Consider the following 23,082-nt stretch of genomic DNA (forward strand, 5'->3'; position numbering starts at 1 on the left):
TTTTCACTGGTCATAGCTGGGTGGTAGTCATAAGTAATTGTATCTGTTCAAGTAATCATTTATTTTCTGTTTTGCTCGGAAACCCTCACTTTGACTGACCGGAGTCTATGGTGGGTAACTGAAGGTACTGAATTTAGGCAGAGGGTTTTCAACCCGCATATTAAGGTCATGGGGCTTCCTCTTACCTAGATTTCTCTCTCTGTCATTTGCTGAATCGCAGATTAATGCCTACAGTTCAAAATAGTCATTTTGACTGACCAGAGTCTATGGTGGGATGAAAATCCTCTGTCTATATCTATAGAATATGTGTAGAAATTGTGAATTGAAGTCAAAACTTGATTAAAGTATCGAATTTCTTTTGAACATCTATAAAAGAGTATTAAACATTCTGATGGTCTTCTACTTCCACATAGTTCATCAAGATCCAACTGAAATATGTCAAGGGCTTGTTGCGATTCATAAATTTTGGATTTGGAAATTATTTTAGGTTGGTGAGATCAATAATAGTTAGTTCATGGCATTCCTTTTCTATATTTCAAATTTTCTGAATGTGTTTGATTCTTGTATAATTGTATACAAGAGGCTGCCGAAAAACAGTGCCCTCTACATACAGGCAGGGCTCAGGTGGCTTCTCTGTGATATTTATTTTCCTTTATGCCCAAAGTCAAAACAAACACAGATGTATATGCGCCAGATAAATCTTGCAGAAAACAAATCAATTTTCTGTTGTGTCAATGATGCGCCAGAGAATTAGCACAACCAGTTTTGGGTTATTTGTTGACATACTAGAGAATGAATGCCTGAATGATTTTCTGTTCACTACTGACCCTTTTGGTCAACCGTCTCAGTGATATGAGTGGTGGGGGCTATATACTGAGAAAAGACACTCAACAGAAAAACATTGAAAGTAGTTCATTCTATGCTTTAATCCTTTCTCCCATCAATCTGCTGAAGTACGGTGCTACTCTGTTGTTACAATGCCACTTAAATTTCAGGCACCCTAGTTTGTGTTCAACATTTGCCGCATTCCTACTTTGTATTTCACACCAACCACTGATTATTATTATCATCTTAAACAATGATTATAACAATTAATATATTTGATCACTAAAGCTAGACTGCACCTTGGAAGGTACTAGTTAGTACTAGTTAGTACCTTCCATGACTGCACTGAAGATTGTGGTATATAATCAAGTCAAACATAATTGTCATTGTTGTTAATTATCTTCTACACTTGATTTCAGGATTTATCATGAACCGCACACAATCTTTATAATGCTTGAAAAGATCGCAAGTTTTTGTGCAATGCAAGCCTCATGATACCACAGTAAACGTAGCTGAGATTTTATGCACAGTCTAGGTATTTGTTGAGGCAACACAGTTAACCATTCTTATTACTTCAGCAGTTGTATTTACATTGAATGACATGTTAAAAACTTAAGCTTTTTTCAGAGCTACAATGAGAACCCACTGTACAATGATTCTAATAGTGAATCATCAGACAGTAGAAATGAAAGTTTCCAGCCAGTGCTATACACCAGATCTGGGAGAAAAACAAGTTACTGGAATAGAAAGTTCTTTGGCGACTAGTAAATCACGACTTGGGGAAATAATATTTATGTACGAGAACTGTTGGATTAAAACACACAGATTTATTGTAGTGGAATATTGTGATATAATATGTATTTACAATACCAATAGTCAACGTTTGTTACATGTATTGCAGCAGTTTGTAATTAATATGGAAATGTAACTTTTAAACTACATTACTTAATAATACCCTAATTATACAAATATAATCTTTAAAATGTAATTATCTTAAGCCATGATTATGAATAATATTTGATCTAGCAGTGGTGTAGCTAGCTTTCTACTATAAAGGTACAACCAGTTACCTATGGTTCTCCTTTCTCATTTCACTGCAATGTTTGGCAGACCTTTCTCCAATTCACTGTATATTTGGCTTTCTATGTTATAATTTTTATCATTTTAGTGTAGGTTTTATAGTATGATTGTAGAATTTTCTTCACAGGAATGTATTTACCCCAAGCTAAGGAGAAACCTTTGTTGATATGGTGGCTGTGCTGACATGTAGCACATCGAGTCAACTGACTGTATACTTTTAATAGTGATATTCATATTAATTAACATTATGACTCAACACAAGGTAATGAGGTATTCTTTTATTTATTGTGCTAAAATGTTTTCTGAATTGCACGCAGCGCAATTTGCTGACATTACTCCCCATAGACTGATGTGTTCTACTTCTAATAATAACCACCACCCAAATCTGCTTCCTTGTATCCATGTCCATTACAGTGAGTAATTACATGCTACCAGTTGAACTTTTCAAAATCGCAGAACAATTTCTATTGCCTTAGTCACATCTGCAAGATAAACGAATTTCCAAAATAACGATAATGTACACACGAATTACACTTATCATGTAATTTCTATTTCCCACAGATGTTATAAAAACGTGTACTGGTAATTAGTACAACTTTGAACACAACAAATACATGTATGCTATTAACCTTCCATATACTAGTAACTCAGAAGTGCTTATAAAGTTGGATATTTTTGAATTATAAAAAGTAATTTCATTTTGAAGACATTATCTGTTTTTAAACACCACATATACAGTAAATCAATTAAGCATTACTCTGGAAGAACAGTTGCAGAACCACCAGAAATATGCATACTAGTAGTTTAAATTACACATACAACTGACTTACTCCTTTCCCTTCACTTTCCAGCTTTCCCCAAACTCAACAGCATCGCGTATAACAGCGCCATCTGGTGTTTGGAAGTCATTACGAGTATCACCATCAGCATTTCCCAGCAGCCCACAAAGTTTATTGTTGTAGGCATTCCCAGAAAAGGAAACATTCAAGATGTGCTTCTTGACTGTCCAATTCACAGTAAACTTGGTATCCTTGGAGATAAAACTCAGCTTGATCTTTTTATCTTCATGCTGAACATTGATTGCTTGTGCTGCGGTTCCATGTCCTTCGGTTTTTCCCTGTTTATTAGACAATAACATTAATTAAAGGCCTGTCCACTGATTTAGCTGTTATTAAAATGTAGAAAAACAATTCGAATCGGTAGGTCTCGCACATGTCACACGAGACTGTACGTGAGTTCAGACACGTGGAATTAAAGATATGTTTAAGAGTGATATTGGCAGTAAGGTAGTTATTACGTACCAATTTGAAGTGCTAACAGAAGTTGTAAAGTCTGTACCACATCAAGGTCAATGTGTTGGTCGTCATTTTGTTATATACATGTAGTAGTTTCAGCAGTTGAACGTGTCAGTTCTAAAGTACAGTACTATCTGGAAGTATCGGTAACACACACCTATTCTAAGGATACTAGTAGTATCTCCCATGGTGTCAAGACCGTCATCATATTTCCAAGATATTGAAATTCAATTAATATAACGATTTGTGTGATAATTAACATTGTTTTTTTCTTTAAAACTGAGACTTTGTTGCACAGTGTCAATTTTTTTTTCGTCTCGTCACTGTCGCCCAGTTTTGGTTCAACAGTTCAATAACTAAATCCTTTTTCAAATTGGGCAGTTCGTTAGTGCTCGCCATCCTCGACTCAAATAGGTTCGATGAGCTCCGGTAAGGTTTAATATACATAAACACAGAAACAACGAGAAACGAACACTGACATGATGGAAACTGACGCAATAAATTTGAATCTCAAAGAAAAGAGGAAGCTTTAGACCTTCCTAAGTAATGACGTTTTTACTATGTGAAATAAAATTTTAAAATTGTTCATTTAACAATCCAAAATGGGCGGCCTTAGGCAAGCTAAATAGAAAACAGGCTATAATAGAATGGAAGAATTGAATTAAGAGATTATATTTCAATTCTTCACTAAAACTAACAAGTTAGTCCAACTCCTTGTGGAAGATGTCTAAGACGAAAACGTTGAGGGTATATTAACAATACAGACTGACAATAGCTGATAGTGGGATATGTCATACTCGTACTGTTGACAATATAACTAAATCATTTTGTACCTAAATTGCAATATCTGTTATCAACTTACTGTAACAACATCAAGTCCATTGACGATAGCATATTCATTTCCAACAGTAATGTTAATAGACACGGTTCTCGTCTTGACATGTTCAAAACTACTATCTTCCCTGGGCTCAAACATAGTTGTAACTTCAAAATCAGGATTTGTACTTGAACAGTCCTTGAATAGAGTATACCAGCATAGCCCCTGAAAACTGTATTTCCGTCCATCAAATGTCGTCATGTGAGGATCACCAGATACACCAGTGTCTACTAGGTATTAATTGGAATAAACGCTAAAATAGATTTATATTGAATGCATGCGAGTATATTTGTGTTATTTGAAATCGCCATTCATTGAATTACGAATACCATGTCGTGTTGTCGAGACAATATTACAACCAAAAGTTGCAAATTGCAAAGAAGCTGACAGGAACATGAATATATTATAGTTTCATGATTTATGAATATATAAGTTAAATATTGAATACTCTGTCAGGGGTAAATTCTCTTCTCATTGGGGTTCTCCACACTTGTCAGGGGGGAATCTCGTCTCGTCTCTCTATCTCGTCCCCTTGAGGTACGGGATCGGGGAAGTCACTTTAACTTTACAGTCAAATAAGACACACACAACGAAATACGTTTCAACTCTCGTCTTAGTCGGTCAATCGAGCACTCTACCAGACACAGCGCCCTGGGGAAAAGTCCCCAAGACTCTCACAAGGCTGAACCAAGACTCGCCCAAGACTGGACTGCCTCAAGGCTCGCCCCTGGACTCTCTCGGACTGCCCAGGACTGCCCTTTCTCTCTACTGCGTCTATCGTGCTGTGTTCGTCAAGACCAACTCAAACTCTCTTTATTCATTTTCAAAACTCTAACCAATTACAAAACAGTAAAAGACTCTAGGGTGTAACCTTCAATCATAAAGCCAATCACACTAAGTACTGAATACGTCATATCTTTTGATTAAACGTTCACTACATTAATAACTACGGATGTCAGAATAGCGACGGTATCTTGTAATTAGTTCCAAATCACTGAGCCAAGTTCCGTCCAAAACTTCAAATAGGCCTACACGATGACAGACATAACACCGCAATTTGCTAATAATCAGCTAATTAAGTCGACCAACAGATACGCGAAAACAAATTCATGACACATCCCTTCACCCAAACTGAGATATGCCTCTCGGCATTACACGTTCACAAATCAAAGATACCGTCAGCCACTCATCGTCATAGGGTTAAATACAATACTAATAATAAAAGGTATAAATCAAAAAGAGTAAAACACACTAATTAAGTACAATGATTATAAGGTCTAAATACAATGGTTATAAAGTCACAAATATCAACGGTTATGAATCAAAAACAAGGGAAAGGCTACCAATCGACTCACTTTTCTCAAACAGTTCGCTGAGGTAACCCTTCGCTTCACTTTCTCCGTTACTAAGGTTACAAACTCTATATCAAAAGGTCAAAAAAACTAAGGCGTGGAGGTGTAACCAAGCGATCAGCCAATCGCTGCAGTCGACAGCATGATCACGTGATTACCAGGGATGCGTCTCTTGGTTAAAGCATTGCAAAGCGGTAACTAATAAACAATGAATCAACAAGCTATTAATCAAACTCCTGTCATCTACGCTTATAAACTTCAACTGAACTCAAAAGTCGTTAATCTAAACAAAAGTCATACGGCGTGGAAACAGAATGCAAAGACAATGTCGCTTTCATAACACATTAGTCCTCTGGCAAAAAAGACGGGAAAGTAAAACGATATACACTACTGAATTACATATAAACCTGTCAATCATGAACAAAGGCTTGCGATATCAAACAATACGTATATAAGCGCACTCATCTCATTCCAAAAGACATCAAAAAACGTTGCAAAGGTGCTATCAACTCAAAAAGCGTCAAAAGTATTCCGGAACAACACATAAAAAAAAAAAAAAACTCTTAAAACGTCGGTATCCCTGTACTCGACAAATCTCAAAACTCTGAAAAACTCATTGGGGCATTACTTTCCCCATCATAATCCGTACTCATAAACTCATAAAAACTCCATAACAATTCACAAAACTCAAAACCTTGTGTTGCAAATACTTGTCCACTGAAGCGCGCTTAAATCGTTATAAAGGACTTCGTACGTCACTAAATATCAGTTCAAAACAAAAATCTGGGCGCTTACATAACATACAATTCGACATCACAAAAAAAACGGTAAAAACAATAGAAAAAGCAAGCAATACATTACATTACTGAGCAATGGTGTTGTGATTGTGGAAAAGAGTTCAACGTCCTTGAGTTACACAGTGTCAGTTACAGTGTCCAACGAGCGGTTCTCTAAGCAAATAGCTAAAGTCAAAGTCTATAAGCGTCTCTTCTCTTGTCATCGCATTAGTCCGGGTCGTTCTTTCATCTTCTTCTTGTCTTTAATGTCGCTCAATTCTTAATTATACAGTCCTATCCGGTACTCATCCTTCATAAGGGGTTCAGAAGTCTTCATCTCTTCAGCGTCGTTCATCGGTGCCATACTGTTAACGGTGTTAGTCGTCAAGCGCGGTTTCTGAGTCGTCTCTGCCATGGAGCTGTTAGTTCGGTTCACAAGAAAGACACATCTTCGCCATTTCACTTTTCTTCACAGGATGTCAATATGTGCTAAACACCTGCCCGGGATCTCCACTCACGTGTCAGGGGATAAATCTCTCTCTCTGGGGTTCTCCACACTTGTCAGGGGGGAATCTCGTCTCGTCTCTCTATCTCGTCCCCTTGAGGTACGGGATCGGGGAAGTCACTTTAACTTTACAGTCAAATAAGACACACACAACGAAATACGTTTCAACTCTCGTCTTAGTCGGTCAATCGAGCACTCTACCAGACACAGCGCCCTGGGGAAAAGTCCCCAAGACTCTCACAAGGCTGAACCAAGACTCGCCCAAGACTGGACTGCCTCAAGGCTCCCCCTGGACTCTCTCGGACTGCCCAGGACTGCCCTTTCTCTCTACTGCGTCTATCGTGCTGTGTTCGTCAAGACCAACTCAAACTCTCTTTATTCATTTTCAAAACTCTAACCAATTACAAAACAGTAAAAGACTCTAGGGTGTAACCTTCAATCATAAAGCCAATCACACTAAGTACTGAATACGTCATATCTTTTGATTAAACGTTCACTACATTAATAACTACGGATGTCAGAATAGCGACGGTATCTTGTAATTAGTTCCAAATCACTGAGCCAAGTTCCGTCCAAAACTTCAAATAGGCCTACACGATGACAGACATAACACCGCAATTCGCTAATAATCAGCTAATTAAGTCGACCAACAGATACGCGAAAACAAATTCATGACAGCTCTATAGAAGTAGGTTTTCACACACTTGTTTAATTTTTATCTTTATATTCCACAGATTTAACCGACTTGATGATGCAATTTAAGGCTGAAATCAATCAAGTGTTTATAATAAAAACTCTACACAGACGGGAACTCTAACTTATATATTGCAGGGAGTCTTGATCCAATCCGAGCTCATAGTGTTAACATAATCAATTGTTCAACTTGCCTGTACAATCCACAAGTTTGCCATCGACGTAGAAATCAGCATAACATCCACCACAATAGTTAGAAATACACTGTGCGTTTGGAAACAATGGACACTCTGTGACTGAGCAAGGGTCGACGAAACACGCAACAAAAGGAACACCAGGGGGACATTCACTTTCTGTTTAAAAAAATAATACATATATCACCGCATAATAAGAACTATGTAGTATTAAAATTGCGAAGCAATTGCATTGTGATTATTATTCAACAGAATACAACATTTATGGTATATTTACTCCAACATAGAATCGAGATTTTTATATAATGCAGACTACTTTATAATTGTGTGTATAATCGCAATGCATCAATTTTAGCCGCCATTTCAGATTTGTTGATAACAAAATGCATTTTAGACACCGAGAACAAAATATTCCCCTGGTTCATTGACATGATGAGAATCTCGTTGATATTTGTATTTTGCATTTTAAGTAATTGCAATTAAATGAAAGAAATCATTAGACATGATAGACATTAGACATTAGATTTAATCAACAGCATTGTCAACACTCATGTTGACATTTATGAGGTAAATGACAGAGAAACTATGAGAACCATAGATTGACTATACAACAACTGCGCACATAGATTGAATCACTATAAATTTCTGAATCATAGACACTTACTTAACCGTACAGCATGTTAAACAGCACACTCACATAGAGTTATTGTAAAAAGCTGTTATTTCCCATAATTCAACTGTCATTGTTTTGCCTTACAAATAATGATAGTTTCATCCGTTGTTCTGATATGAAAACTCATCTATGTATTTATGTGTCATACTGTAATCTAGAATGTTGTAGTGTGGCATAAAGATATGTATTAATCAGGTAACATATTGTGAAAGACAAAGAAGAGACGAGTGAAAGACAATAACTCCAAACACGTGTGTGTAATACACAACGCACGAGGATTAAAATACTGGCATATGGCTGACGGACAGGTGGATGGAAGCCGATATTAACCTAATATTAAATGTCAGACTTTATAACATTTCTTCACTGGAAAATAACTCTATTCTATACTAACTCTATTCTAATATCTATTCTTCAGCGGGCATAAGACTGTGGTTGACAAAAGTGAGGCTTCACACTAGCTGAAAGTTCCGTATTTCACATGTACAAATGTTATAATGTTATTCTATGTGTGAATGATTTGCTCGCATACGTGCACCTCATTTTGATATTATCAATTTCAATCAAGTTTATAAATGCAATTATTCAACTGATGAATATTGTGGACAGCAATTAGTCAATGATTTGTCTATGGCCGCGGTAAAAAAAAAACACAATTCATATGAGACTATATATCTACACGTATACTTCATAGTCTTTGTGGTGTATACATTGGAATATACTGCTGTTCCGGCTAATGATTATAATGTATCGTCTTTGCAAATAACTGTACATTAGAGACAATAAATATAAATTAATTAAAGGACGAGGTACTGGAAGTGGGCAGGGGGTGACATCCATGCCAAGTCCTATCAAATCTGAATTTGCAATGCAAGTTAATACATGCGTATTGTATATACATCTGCAGGTTTAGAAGTTTGCCATTCACTGCTTATTCCTTTGCCTTTTATTCCTATGTGATCAATGTGATTATAACTAGTTGACAAATCATCAAGCTATGTATGCACGTCACTGAAATATGTGTTGCAGTTGGAATGATGATATTGAAAAGGTAACACGTTATGACAAGGAAAGAAAGAAAAAGACAAGTGAAATACAATAAAGCAGAATTCCGTCTTTCAAGCATTCATCCCTTGTGATTTATGAAAGACACACAAAGTACAGTACTTGTGTGTCATCTACCCCGTCATTTGTACAGCATCCGTAGTTTTACAGTCACTTTGTTCGTAATTTTGTCTTAAATATTATTTGACAAAACGACGCACACTAGAAACGTATAACATTGACGTTCAAAATATGAATACATTTATAATTAACTACAGTCTTGATACGAATAAGAATGTCAGTAATTACTGCCAAACAATCATCGTGGTGTATCGGAATAAAAAAAAAACCTTTTTATCATAAAATGTGTCAATAACAGCCTCTATATATGTAAATAATATATGTCAGATACTTTTTCATGCATATGCCTTTTTATTCATACCAATATATAAAAAAATATATACAATTGTTAAATAAATACTAACCGTGTCTCTTCATTTCATGGTTGTCTAACCGACGTGCCTGAAAATGATATTTGTTATAAAGAGAACATTCATTTTTGTAGTACGGGGTATTGAATAACAATTAGTCAATGGAATACAGTAAGTATTCAAAACTGTTTCGAATTACAATAAATCAGTTTGATCGCCCAAAATAATAATAAAAAAAAATATCACAAATAGCGAATAGAAGATAATTATTGAATAATATTTACAAAATGAAAAACAGCACTTACTGTTATAAGCGTAACAATGCATAGTAATGTTAACACAAGTCGTAGGTGGTCGGACATACACATGATTCGTCTGATTAATATAATGACGCAGGCAGTTTGAACTGTCTTTATATAAGTAATATACCACGTGACCCAAGCGTGAGATGATAATGATTACACATTATTATTTATCTGTGCATAATGTAGACGTGTTTGTGATTTGATATTTGCATAAAAATATTAGGAGCGTGTACGGGTCATCAGGATTTCCACTACTTACACCACATACGATATCCTATACCCGCAACGATACAAACATCATTTTATGACATACATTCCTGCATTGGTTGACCATGTAATGATTCCGCGACGTGGCATATTAGCGCGTGAATATGAAGGATGACAACATGATCATGTTAACACGTAGCTACAACGTCTTGGAATATCAATTCATCATGGCTCAAAAGTACCGATAATATATACATATTATAAATTGTGAATACATTATGACAACAACTGATATGTATACAACTTTAGTCAATATTGATTGTCAATATACTAAATTAGGGTCACCAAGTCAATTGCCACTCAATATATTGTCACGTACAGTTACGAACACCAACTATGGAATGTCTACCTTGCCATTGCAATCTTGGTTTGCATATCTATATCTATATCTATACATTCTAAGTTTCTGTCTTTGTGATATGCAATTCGTAAGAAGATGGTTGTTTTTATTATTAAGAGTGATGGGTTTTTAAAGCGTTTTAAACTGTTCGACTGTTTTAAAATGGCCAATTCTATAAACCTAGTAGATGGATCATAGATCAAATACTACAACAGTGAATAACTGCCACTGGTCGGTATTGCTTTAGTTTCGTCAATGAACATTGCAAACAAGACTAATGCTAAGAGGAGCTAGGCGAATATAACATTGACGAATGAGAACTACCTGCAACTAAATAAATTTGTATTACATAAATCATAATAGATGATTTTTGAGCGTGGCATAAATGTTCCAGTTTGCGGTGATGAATAAAACATGTTTTGATACATTTGTATCCCTCATAACTTGATAGAGTATAAAACGTACAGCGTCTACTGTTTGAATGCTGGATAAATCGAACTGAAGAAACACACGATTCTTTATTGTCCTACATTACGTTTCCTTTTTATATTTTGTGAGATCAAAGCAGAAACATGCTGTCAAAACAAAGAGCTTCAACATAAGCGATAGAATAAGCGATACGATATCCATCCCTGTATAAAAAATGTAAACAGAACGTGTATAAGACAATTACATTTTATAAATAATCAGCATACTGTGCAGGTGTTGCACTTATAGTGTGCCATTTTAGGGCCAAAAAAGAATAGATAAATAAGTAAAATAAAAAATAAACGAATAGATAAGTAAAGAATAAATAGGATAGGATATTTTATATGGAACGTACACAAAAACAATGCTTAAGTAAAGTCCATAGAACAATAATTAAAAGAATAAAAGAAAAAATAGAAAAATAAATAAATAAAAGAATAGAAAAATAGAATCAGCCTTTTTAAATAGGTATTTTTTAAAAAGCTGTTAAAAAGTAAACCACAGTTGCCGCACAACGGAGCTAAAAACTAAACCGCCGTTGCGTTGCAACGGAGCTAAAAACTAAACCACCGTTGCATCGCAACGGAGCTAAAAAGCTTAAGTAAACCGCCATTGCGTTGCAATGGAGCTAAAACCCCGCGCATGTAAAACAAGGTGTCAGTGGAAAAAGTCAGCGTTAGTAGAGAGGTGCTTAGCATCGTCGATCTCGTTTTGTCACTGCGGCTGAAATACTTCACCGAGCCTCCTATGACATGGCGAAATTATTGGCCAAAGACAAGACAAGTCGTGGCAATTAACCAAGCCCAAGTTAACCAAGTCATTCCCAGTTACAAATATCCCCGCCAATTTTGTCGGAGCTTTCGGGCTCTCACGACGCGGGCAGGTCTTTGAAATAATCGACACACAACTTTTTTCAGTTGAAAGCCCTCGGTTAATTATTCCCGATTTTAAGGGTCAGCGTTCTGGAAAAAGTCGTCCAAACCTAAAAACAAGTCCCAAACACACGGACTTTTGTGAAAGACGCCAAGTACTTCAAGGATAAGGATAAACTTGCTGGTTTAGATAAGAATATCTCATGAATGCATTACTGTGGAATGACTAATTTTCACTGGGTTTAAATTTCACTGATTTAGCATTTCAGGCATAATCAGTGGGTTTCAAATTCACGGTTTTATCATTTAGATAATGTGTTTTATGCTCAATTTTATATAATTTATTCACTGGGTATTAATTTAGCGCATTTTCCAATCAGCGAAATAAGCGAAAAAAAACCCAGTGAATAATTAACAGAATATTCTGAATTACCGAAGCTAAGACATGCTATGGGATTCACAATTTGGCGCACGTGTGGCCGAATTACCAAAACGCTTGTTGAACTCAGGCCGCCTATACATGGATATTTGCTGAAGTTTCTTGGAAAGGACTCCGAGGCTAGGATCTGCTGTTGCTATGTGAAGCCATTACAAATACAATCTACCATACTGATAGGAACCAGAATTGACGACAAGATCAAACTATATTTTAGTGAATGGCCACCATTTTGTTAGTAGAATAAAGCTTTTACAATTGGTTCCTAGATATTATGCCATAACTCAAATTTTATGTATATGGTGTCTGATTAGCATAAATTAGCATATTATTTGTAAGCAAAATTCCATGATTTCTTTGTTGGTTTGACGCTTTAGAAAAAAGTTTACACAGGATATCACTTATTTATAGCGGTATTATATTATCAACTCGCCTTTGGCTGATTGGTGTACTGTTAAAATAATGCTATTGCTAAGTTTATTCATCTCTCTGTAGTAATATACAGTGATAGGCAGAAAGTTCACATTAGTTTATAAACATATTTATAAAAAATGTTATACAAATTATCAGCTTTCATTCATATATTAAATACTGATTGGCTGACAATTGACATTATCTATAATGTGCATACATGTCTTCATGTGACATAGTAACTTATATTAGTGGATGGCAGTGATTCAGCCAATGGTTAAAGGAAACCAGGTGTAAATACTCATGGGTAACAACGGTTTCAAATGGCTTTTAAATCATTGTCGTTCAGGGTGGATGTTTTATAAATATTTCAAATTATTAGTTTGTTATAAAACTCGTTCATGCTTTTATGAAATTTACTGTATTTCAAAGACAATAGAAAGTATAAATAAATATAGTAAACAATAAACACTGAAATTATCCGGACATGGCACTAAGAAAGACCCTACATTTGAAATATATTTTGTTACATGAGATGTGTGCTTGTCACATCATGATTGTAATTGATTTTATATTTTAAATTACATTTTAGTTCAATGTTAAAGTTGATGTGTTGATGAGTGTCTTCAATGGAACAAAAACTAAGGAAAAAATTCTAAGATGCATGTCTTTCTGCAATGGTAACTCAGAAAAATCTTATGATATTCTGTCTGAACATGACAGTGGTGAGTTTTGAAATTGTGTCATACTAGTATTTGTTTTGTTGTGTGTTCTCAAAATCAAAAATGGTGACTTATTCTATTTCTGGAACCATTGTATTGTATTGTATTTCATAATTCTGCTTATCTAAAATTCAAGCTGTAAATTAAATCAAAACATGGTTCACAGACAATTGTGTGCTGGCATAGCAACAACAGTTGATTAGTGTCACAATACAATACAAGATGGTTGACTGGAAGCCATAGCATAGACCATATTGAAATTCCAAATAAAAGTATATTGTGGGATAGTAATGACTGAACTCCACCAATCATAAAGAGTGTGTTCTCCCGCAAAACCATTTATGTACATTGACACGAGTAAAAAGTTTTTGTTTTGGAAATAACAATTCCGCTTCACAAAATAAAATTAAGATAGAATTTTACTCATAATTTTCAAAAAGTTGGTCATAAATTGCATGACAATGTTCATAAGTTTATTAATGTAAAATCATGGAGCTATTGACCCAAGGCAACATGAAATACCATCTTTTGTGTGTTACAGTGATGTATTTGGAGAAATTTGTCCTAATATTTTTCAAAAATCGTTATTTTTAGAACAATTCCATAGAAAATAATGTTTAACAAAAATTGTATTTTTTGACACTTTTTAAAACCCAGATTCTTTAAAAAAAACAAGAAATACCTTATTGTTAACAATGTATTAATTTTTCATCCTTTGTAACCAGCCTACGATTTGAGATGTGGCATAATATCTCTGCCATAACCTATTGTAAAAGTAATATAATACTGCCAAAATGGACACTATCCACTGAAATACACTGACCATTTTCTCGAAAATTAAGCTGGTGACCCCCATTTTTTAAGTTAATATTCTTATATTGTCTGAAAGTACAAATTATTGAAAAATAGATAAATTCTGGGTAATATTTGAATTCATGAGTTGGAATCTAAGTTATTGCACCTATCTCTCAGAGTATCTAATTATTTTGTTTACAGGTGACCAAGATGCAATTGATTTGATCTGGTTACTAGTAATTCAAGTACAGAATTATCACCAATGTCACCTTACTTATGCCATCAACATATTATAGATATGAAGACTTTAAGCATAACATGTTCAGCTGGGATTGGGACATTTTGGTATGGCTTAATACGTCGTCTGCTGAAAGCCTCCACGGACAGCTAATTTCAGTAAACTTCAAATGTTGGAGTACAAATAAATACATCTGCTTAGAAGAGCTTTAAGGCTTACTGAAACTGATTAATATTGATTGTTACACGATAAGGTCGACCAAGACGTACAATCGAACGTGAAGACCAGCTAAATAGAAACCAAAATTACAACCTCCATACACCACAGCACGATTGCAAATTGCCAGACAAGACATCGACTGGACTCCGGCGCAGTGGCCTAAAGTTATCTGGTCGGACGAATCTAAGTTTATGGTGTTTGTAGTCGTGGATAATTTTTTGTACGTCAGAGACCAAGTGAAGAGTACGAGTTTAAATGTATTAAACCACGATATAATTTGGTGATGGAAGCGTAATGATGGGGAGGGGGTGTATTCTCGGCTACCAGCTTAGGGTTAGACTGCCGTTATTTATTCAATCTTGCATGACAATTGTTTTCAATATGTGTAAAAATGCATATATTCGATATATAAATATATTTATTCAAACCGTTATTGTGTTTATTTTATTGAATGATATCGTAGGGAGTAATTGTCTATAGTGTGGTGCGTAAATATTTTCTGGCGGGTCTGTATATGTCGCATTAATTTTAATTTTTTGTTCAACAATGAGTAATTAAAAGGTCGTTGTCATTCTTTTTGTTTTTATAAAAACTGATACTCTTGTGAACCATAGCTTGTAATGCTCTCAAATAGGTTGTGTTCTATGATTTGTTGATGCTTAATGATGTAGCACATTATTTCATTTTAGGCCAGACTTCGTTATTCCTTGTTTCTCGAGTTTTTATAAGGCAAAGTTTTTGAGGAGGGCGGAAAAATAAAATTAATTCTTTTTCCCCATTAGATTTGTGTGATTCTCAAATAATTGTAAGTGAGATCATTGATCGGAGAGAAGAAATGAAATACAATTTATATAACCTTGTTTCTCATCTGCGCGAGACTTCGGTACTTTGATCATGATACTCCCACGAAAATGCAACTTGGATTTGTTATGCGGAAGATAAAAATAATATTTTTTTAGCATTTTTTGCGCTTACAAGTCGGCGGGTGCGAGAAATTACGCTGAAATACAATTTTATTTTTATTTCATTTTCGGCTCCTGTTCATTCGGCGGGTTCACGAAACAAGGGATAATAAAAGTCTGGCCTTAGATGGTTGCTATGTACTTTCAAATGAAAATAATCATTCAGTCCTACTGCCATGGTTGATCACCACACTTAACTTCATTTATGAATTACAACATATTTTGCATGAGAAATGTTATCCACAATATGTGTATATTATTGATGTCTTTTCTGCTTCTACATGTAATTTCAAAAGAATACTTTTGAGCCCCCAACTGGGCGCATTCCAGATGCTTATAGGTTGGCTTCTGTTAGTTAATTCATCTGGCGCATTTCCTCAGAGGTTTATAAACCAACTATTCAAAACTTTGTAACACGTACCTGTCTAAGATGGTTGACCAGCAGCCACTGAAAATTTTCAGGGAAATGTAATTTCCATCTTTTTGTTTGCTTATATCTCAAATTCACCCAAACTTGGTACACAGACATTTGTCACATCACCAAAAATTGATGTAAGGATTTTGGCACCTGTTCAGTTAAACTTGACACACACACAATACATCTTTTGTGATCTATTTCAAGAGGGCTGAATATTTGAACATTTTACTTAAAAAAATACAAAAACATTCTAATCATTCTGGAATTTGTATTGTTTGTAACATTTTGTTTGTAACCTTTTGAAGTGGTATGTTTACTGTAATGCATGCAGTAGCTAAAGTAACTTGTTGTGATTTAGGTTTTGATCTGATTTTTGGTCTAATTACTCAAAATTGGATTTCAATGACGTTTTGCCAATAATACAACTTTAAGTTGCCTTTCAAACTAATACATTTAGTTGTCAGTGTATAACTTGAACTTGCACATGTTCAAAAAGAAGAGAGTGGGCGGTGACTTTCTCAATCACAAACACGTACTCATTCTTCGATCTATTATTTGACCTAAATATAGAAAACGATACACGTCCCGCGTTTCTATCACGCCTGAGATTGAGTTTATTTTCGGCACGTGTCGACTTCGGCACGTGAACGCTACTATTGTTTCCATGATTTAATACTTATTCAGGGATAAGTTGGTGTAAATAATTTACCAGTTATCACACTGATTTTAATCAGAATATTTAACGATTACACCCATGTGTGCAGTATACAGTTGATTTCAAAACAGTGGGTAGATTCAGTAGATTGTATCAAACCAGTTCTTATTGGTAATGAGCATTTCCTTGCATGGCCAGGCAGTGGCAGTGGGGGCTACTCTCCTGCTTTAAGAGATACTTCACACTATGATGCATTAAGAAAAGACTAAACAAAATTCTTGCAACACCGACCAATCAAAACAAAGAAGAAAAACTAGTAAAAATACTTAAAACAAAAGACAAAAATATGGTAACTAATCTAGGCTAATTTGTATACCAAGGCTTCTTGATGAGAGACAACTTCATTAAATCAAAATTACCTGCTGCCTCATAATTTGAAGACAAAAAAAAATACATATATATATTTAAAACGTTAAGCATCATTTTATATGTATATATATTTTTTTCTCTTATTTTTTCTTTTCATTTCATTTTAACTTTCAACATTTAACTTTATCGTAATTCGCGGCATAGATGAAGATCCAAGCGAATCGTGGGATCAATCAGAGGATAAAGTGAAGAAATTGTTAGCCGAGAAATTAAATACCACAGGCGTTGATTTTGAAAGAGTTCACAGGATTTAAACCGGAGTCCGGGGTAGGAGACGACTTATTGCAATGTGTGCTCGATTCAAAGATAAGCAGAACATTCTATCAAAGAAAAAAGAACTGCAATGGTACCAACATTTTTATTGATGAGCATTTCTCACAAGAAACCAGGTATATCAGAAATAAACTATTTGCAAAGAGAAAAGAACTAATTGCAAACAATATACATTATGTACGTGCCTTTGTTAACTTCAAAAAAGCTTGTCAGCTATGAAGGTGGGAAAAGGTGTGTATATACTTATAGCAATGCCAGTGACTCTGTTGTTAGACAGGGTACTAGTATTTCAAGATAGGGGTCTGGCATGGGTCAAATTAATGAAGGTATGGGTAAAGTAATTAGTTACATGTCTTGGAATGTACATGGATTATTGAGCAATTTACATGACGCTAGTTTTATCCAGTATTGTTAGCAATTCAATATATTTTGTTTGGTTGAAACTTGGCTTACACATGGGAATGTCGATGTTCACGAGTATTTCCCTGATTTTAAATTGATCTCATGCATCAGGGAGAAAAATCGGCTCTCAAGAGGCAGACCTAGTGGGGTGTTACTGTTGGTATTTCTAAAGATATGATCACTGGTATCACGGTGTTAGATACAGGGATGAAAGATGCTATATTTCTATTATTAAAGTCACACTATTTCGGATGGGGCTGATGATATATTGTTTGGGGCTGTATATATACCACCAGAAGTTTCTAGGGTGTACGAAAATGAAACTAATGGAATCAGTATCTTTGAACAAGAGTTAACAAGGTTGAAAACCATTTATAATTATACAGATATTTTGCTCCTGGGTGATTTTAATGCGAGGATAGCAGACGAACCCGATTTTATTGCAAATGATGATACAAATCGCATTCAATTTCTCATTTTGTATGCCACGTAAAGCTAGGGATAAATTAACAAATAACTTTGGAAAGAGTTTAATTTCTTTGTACTGTTGTACTTTTGGCATATTGGTTCTTAATGGTAGAGTGGGTGAAGAAATACTAGGTAATATTACATGTATAGCAAACTGTGGCAAAAGTAATGTGGATTATGTAATTGCTTCGTCTGGGTTATTTGATGTAGTTTCCAATTTTCGGATGTCAAATAGAACCGAGTCAGATAATTTTCCCCTTGAATGTACTTTGCAATGTAATTGTAATGATAGTGGTCAGGTAATACATACTCCCCGAGCTAATGAATGGAAAAAGTATCGTTGGAAAGAGGATATAAAACAGAATTTTGTAGATAAGTGGTGGGGCTACTAGATAAAGCACATGATTATGTAGGCGAAAATAACGACAGGGTAATTGATTGTATTAAGGGTGCATTACAACTAGCTGGGGAAAGGATGGAATGTCGCGGTACCTCTAAAAATATGAACAATCAACCACCATGGTTCAATAAATCCTGCCAAGATGCCAAACGTGAAATGTTCAGATGTCTTACGTTGTTCAGGAAAATGCACACTGACGAAGCACTGTTGCAATACAAACTTGCTCGAAATACTTTCAAAAGCATTTGTAATTTTAATAAGAAAACTCACACAGATTTGCTGTTAAGTCGAGAACAAAAATGTTGGGATAATGTGGTTGGTCGGGATGTATGTGGTCCGTGATCGGTAGACCCGAGTTCAAATCCTACCTTAGGCTGAACATCAAAGGGTCGACCCCTACCCTGGGAGAGTGTGCCACAGACTCAATGGGAAGGCCAATTCCACTGGCCGAGATTCATTCACTAACGAATGCGACTTTGGGGGAACCTTGGTTAAGGTCCGCAGGTGCTTGTGTTCGACCGGGCCTGGTTGACGCCAGGATAGCGCATTAAAATTGCCATTTGATAGGGAGATGGCCACACAGCCCTGTCATGTAGTCCCAAAAAGGAAATGACTGTGGCAAAATGCACTATATGTCAGCACTAGCACTTGCAATTTGCACTTACAAAAAAAAGTCAGGAGAGACAACAGTGACATTCAATGTCCGGAACTGTCGGTTGTAAACAACGGGGACGTCAGTTTTGATTCATTGCTTGAGGAGCGTTATGCTGAAAATGGTAATTGTGGAGATTTGAATGATTGGATCACTAATGATGAAATTATCAAAGCAGTGAAATCACTGAAAAATGGGAAAGCTACTGGTCCAGACGGAATTCCTGCCGAACCATATCTGGAGTGCAGGCAGGATTTCGTAAAGGCCTTTGTACTGTTGACAACATATTGGTCTTGTATGCAATCGTTCAAAATTATCTTAGAAAAGAAAGAGGAAAATTTTACTGTATATTTGTTGATTTTGCTAGAGCTTTTGACTCTGTTGACCATAGTCGACTTTTTATCAAATTACACAATATTCGTATATCAGGTAAAATGTTAACCATTGTCAAGTCAATGTACAGTGATGTCAAATCGTGCATCAGACTTGATGGTGGGATTTCTGATTACTTTCCTTGTACTATTGGTGTTAGACAGGGCAGTGTATTGAGTCCTGTTCTTTTTTCTTTGTTTATAGATGAATTATATAATATGATTGGGAATGTGGGATACAGGGGGGTTCAGCTAACGCAAGAAATGTTTGATTTATTTGCTTTATTGTATGCCGATGATGTAGTCATATTTGCTGATTCAATTGTGGGATTGCAGCGGCTGATTAATATTTTAGAACGCTTTTGTATTAAATGGAAAATAACTGTAAATAAAAAGAAAACTAAAATTGTAGTGTTTCGGAAAGGTGGCCATAACTCAACTAAAGAAAGATGGTTTATGAATGATGAACCAATTGAAACTGTAAATTCCTACAAATATCTTGGGTTATTGCTGTCATGTAGAAACAGCTGGTCTAAAGCTCTTGCAAATTTGGCCGCACAAGCACGCAAAACGATGTTTTCTTTATTTAGTTTTGAGTATAAAGTTGGCATACTTAATTATGATGTTTATTTCAGACTATTCGATGCTTTAATTATACCAATTCTTTTGTACGGGGCAGAAATTTGGGGGTTTAAGCAATATATTCAGGCTGAAAGAGTGCAGTTGAAATTTTGTAAACATTTTCTTGGGGTTGGTGATAAACATTTACTGAAGCCGTACTTGGGGAATGTGGGCGGTTACCCATTTTTGTAAACTCCTTGCTAAAATGTATAAAATACTGGTTACAAGTCACAGAACTTCCTGAAGGGAGGGTTGTAAAACATGCTTACAGACTAATGTATAAAATAGATGAAAATGGAAGGACATCATGGGCCACTGAAATTAAAAATATACTTCATATGTATGTATGTTTGGTATGGTTTGGATATCCCAGGGCGTGGGGGATGGTGAAATATGTTGCACTGCCAAACTAAGGTCATATTGTAGTTTTAAAACCATGCTTGAACCAGAAAGATATATTTTTGTAGTCACAGAGGCTAAACACAAACATGCTCTAGCACGTATTCGCTGTTCTAGTCATAGATTGCGCATTGAAGAGGGGCGCTATACAGGGTTGGAAATTGATGAAAGAATATGCGAGTTTTGTTTATCTAATGTAGAGGACGAGTACCATTTTGTTCTTGTTTTCCCATTATTTCACTCTATGAGGAAACTGTTAATTCCTGAGTGTTTTTGGCATCTTCCCAATTCAGAAAAATATTACAGTCCAATGCGCTCAAAATCCGCAAAAGGTACTACGTAATCTTGGTAAATTTCTACATAAAGTATTCAACCTTAGAAGGGAGTTTTCGTTACTTTCGGTATAAGAATTATATATATGTATGTATTTTACAATTTCTGTACATTCTCCAGTGCTTGTGTATTCTTTTGTTTTTCTGTTATGTATAATCATATGGGCCTGTGGCCTAAAAAGACAATAAACATTATAGTATTTATTGTATTACGGACAATATCCCGATTATAAGGATACGTTTATCCATAAATATTATAATTATTACTTCGCAACAAGTTGATTGGTATTCTAGGTCCACTCTTTTTACATACGTGTTATATTATGCCAATATGGTACACACTTCTGCTGGACTATATACGTTTTGATAATGGATAATTCTGAAACAGGAAGTTATTTAATAACCGAAAAATTTGCAGTAACTATATCTGTAATCCAAATTAGACTAGTGCATACAATTACAGGCTGAACAATCATGTCTATGAACTAATCTGACATGATTCTGTGTAACAATTTTTGAAAATTGATCAGGTGATCCTAAGGAACTCGTACGCTCACAATACATCTCTTGTGAAGTGCTTATAATAGAGCCATCACAGTTCTGCTACTAAATAATAATGTATTTTGTCTGAGAACAAACAAACTCTGAAGATAATGGTACTTGAATGTATGATTTACTGTTCTGAAAGTGGTCCTAACATGGACTGATTATCATAGTAGCGAAGTTGTTTAAACAATATATTTACCTATAATTTATATTTGTAACTTTTATTATTTTTTTAATCAAAAGATGTTGAGAATAAATACAGTAGTTGTTATACACATGTTCAGTTTAAAAATTATTTTTGAAAACATATGCAGTTTTATCAATAGGTTACAAAGGTAACAACTAATGGAACCACAATTTATCATCATTCACCAATATTAACATATTTAACCATTAGAAACTATGTTGTCAAATAATAGTCAGACATTTAATATACGAATGAATAACAATAACGATTACTGAAAATTCATAAAGCTTCACTGCTTTGGGGGCAACTGCTGGCGAAGCATTATACTGGTAGTCAGCAACTTTAATCTTAAGTCTAATAGTTTGTACTTAATTACCATTATTATGTGTTTCTGTTGTTTCAAAAATTAAATTATTTATGACATTAATATTTCACTCACTAAACAATATTTCACTGAAATACGTGATTAAAAAGCAACTTAAATTGTAAAAAGAAGTATCAAATTACGATAATAAAATTTGCGTTTGAAGTTCGAAATTTCAAAATCAAAGAACTATCAGCATGAACTGTCTGCTGAGTGAACAATTGTTTGCCCAACTCATTTCTACGATGTCTTTAAGTTTCACTTATCATATAAACAAATAAAATGAATTATGAAATGACTTTGAAACGTTCCAAGTTGCATATAACTACATGTGTGATTCACTATACTTAGGGGGGGGGGATTATCGGTGCTTTTTCCAAAAAATCAATGGACCCCCTTTTATTCATTTTGTAAAAGAGGGTGCCCCTTTAGAAGAAATTAAGAATTTGTACCCCCTTTATATATATATACCGGTATATATTTTCATGTATTTTTATTGTTCAATAAAAAAGGCGTACCCCCCCGGCCTTGATAAAAATTCACTCCCCCTTGAGGCTTTGGAAAATATGCTGACCCCCCTGTCAACTTCCATAAATAAATATCAAGTCAGCAACACATGTCTAAATACCTTGACATTGTCAGTTACGTCACATTATGAACATTTCATGTTGTTGGACATAAAGGAGACCAGTTGTGGTTTGATTTCACTTAAATGATTTCGGGTTCAGTCACTGATAGCTAACGATGACAAATTCACTTTCACGTCATTTTTGGTGACAAATGTG

The 23,082-nt window shown here is 35.1% G+C and overlaps 1 protein-coding gene across 3 annotated transcripts; it reads right to left on the minus strand.

The window, feature by feature from the left end:
- Positions 1–2,171: 2,171 nt before the first annotated feature.
- LOC102803074 (BMP-binding endothelial regulator protein-like) lies at positions 2,172–10,131 on the minus strand. Of its 3 annotated transcripts, none has more exons than XM_078013096.1 (6): positions 10,051–10,131; positions 9,800–9,836; positions 7,598–7,756; positions 4,063–4,304; positions 2,736–3,022; positions 2,172–2,387 (listed from the first exon to the last, which is right to left on the minus strand). In XM_078013096.1, exons 1-6 carry the CDS (start codon positions 10,111–10,113, stop codon positions 2,378–2,380), a joined length of 798 nt encoding a protein of 265 aa, XP_077869222.1. In that variant the 5' UTR covers positions 10,114–10,131; the 3' UTR covers positions 2,172–2,377. The 3 variants fall into 3 exon arrangements, with proteins under 3 accessions (XP_077869222.1, XP_077869221.1, XP_085356656.1); XM_078013095.1 differs by having other exon boundaries at positions 4,063–4,307; XM_085500530.1 differs by lacking the exon at positions 7,598–7,756 and having other exon boundaries at positions 4,063–4,307.
- Between the last annotated feature and the right edge of the window lie 12,951 nt (positions 10,132–23,082).

The sequence above is a fragment of the Saccoglossus kowalevskii genome, chromosome 6 (genome assembly GCF_978046115.1).
Source record: "Saccoglossus kowalevskii chromosome 6, keSacKowa6.1, whole genome shotgun sequence".
NCBI lineage: Eukaryota > Metazoa > Hemichordata > Enteropneusta > Harrimaniidae > Saccoglossus > Saccoglossus kowalevskii.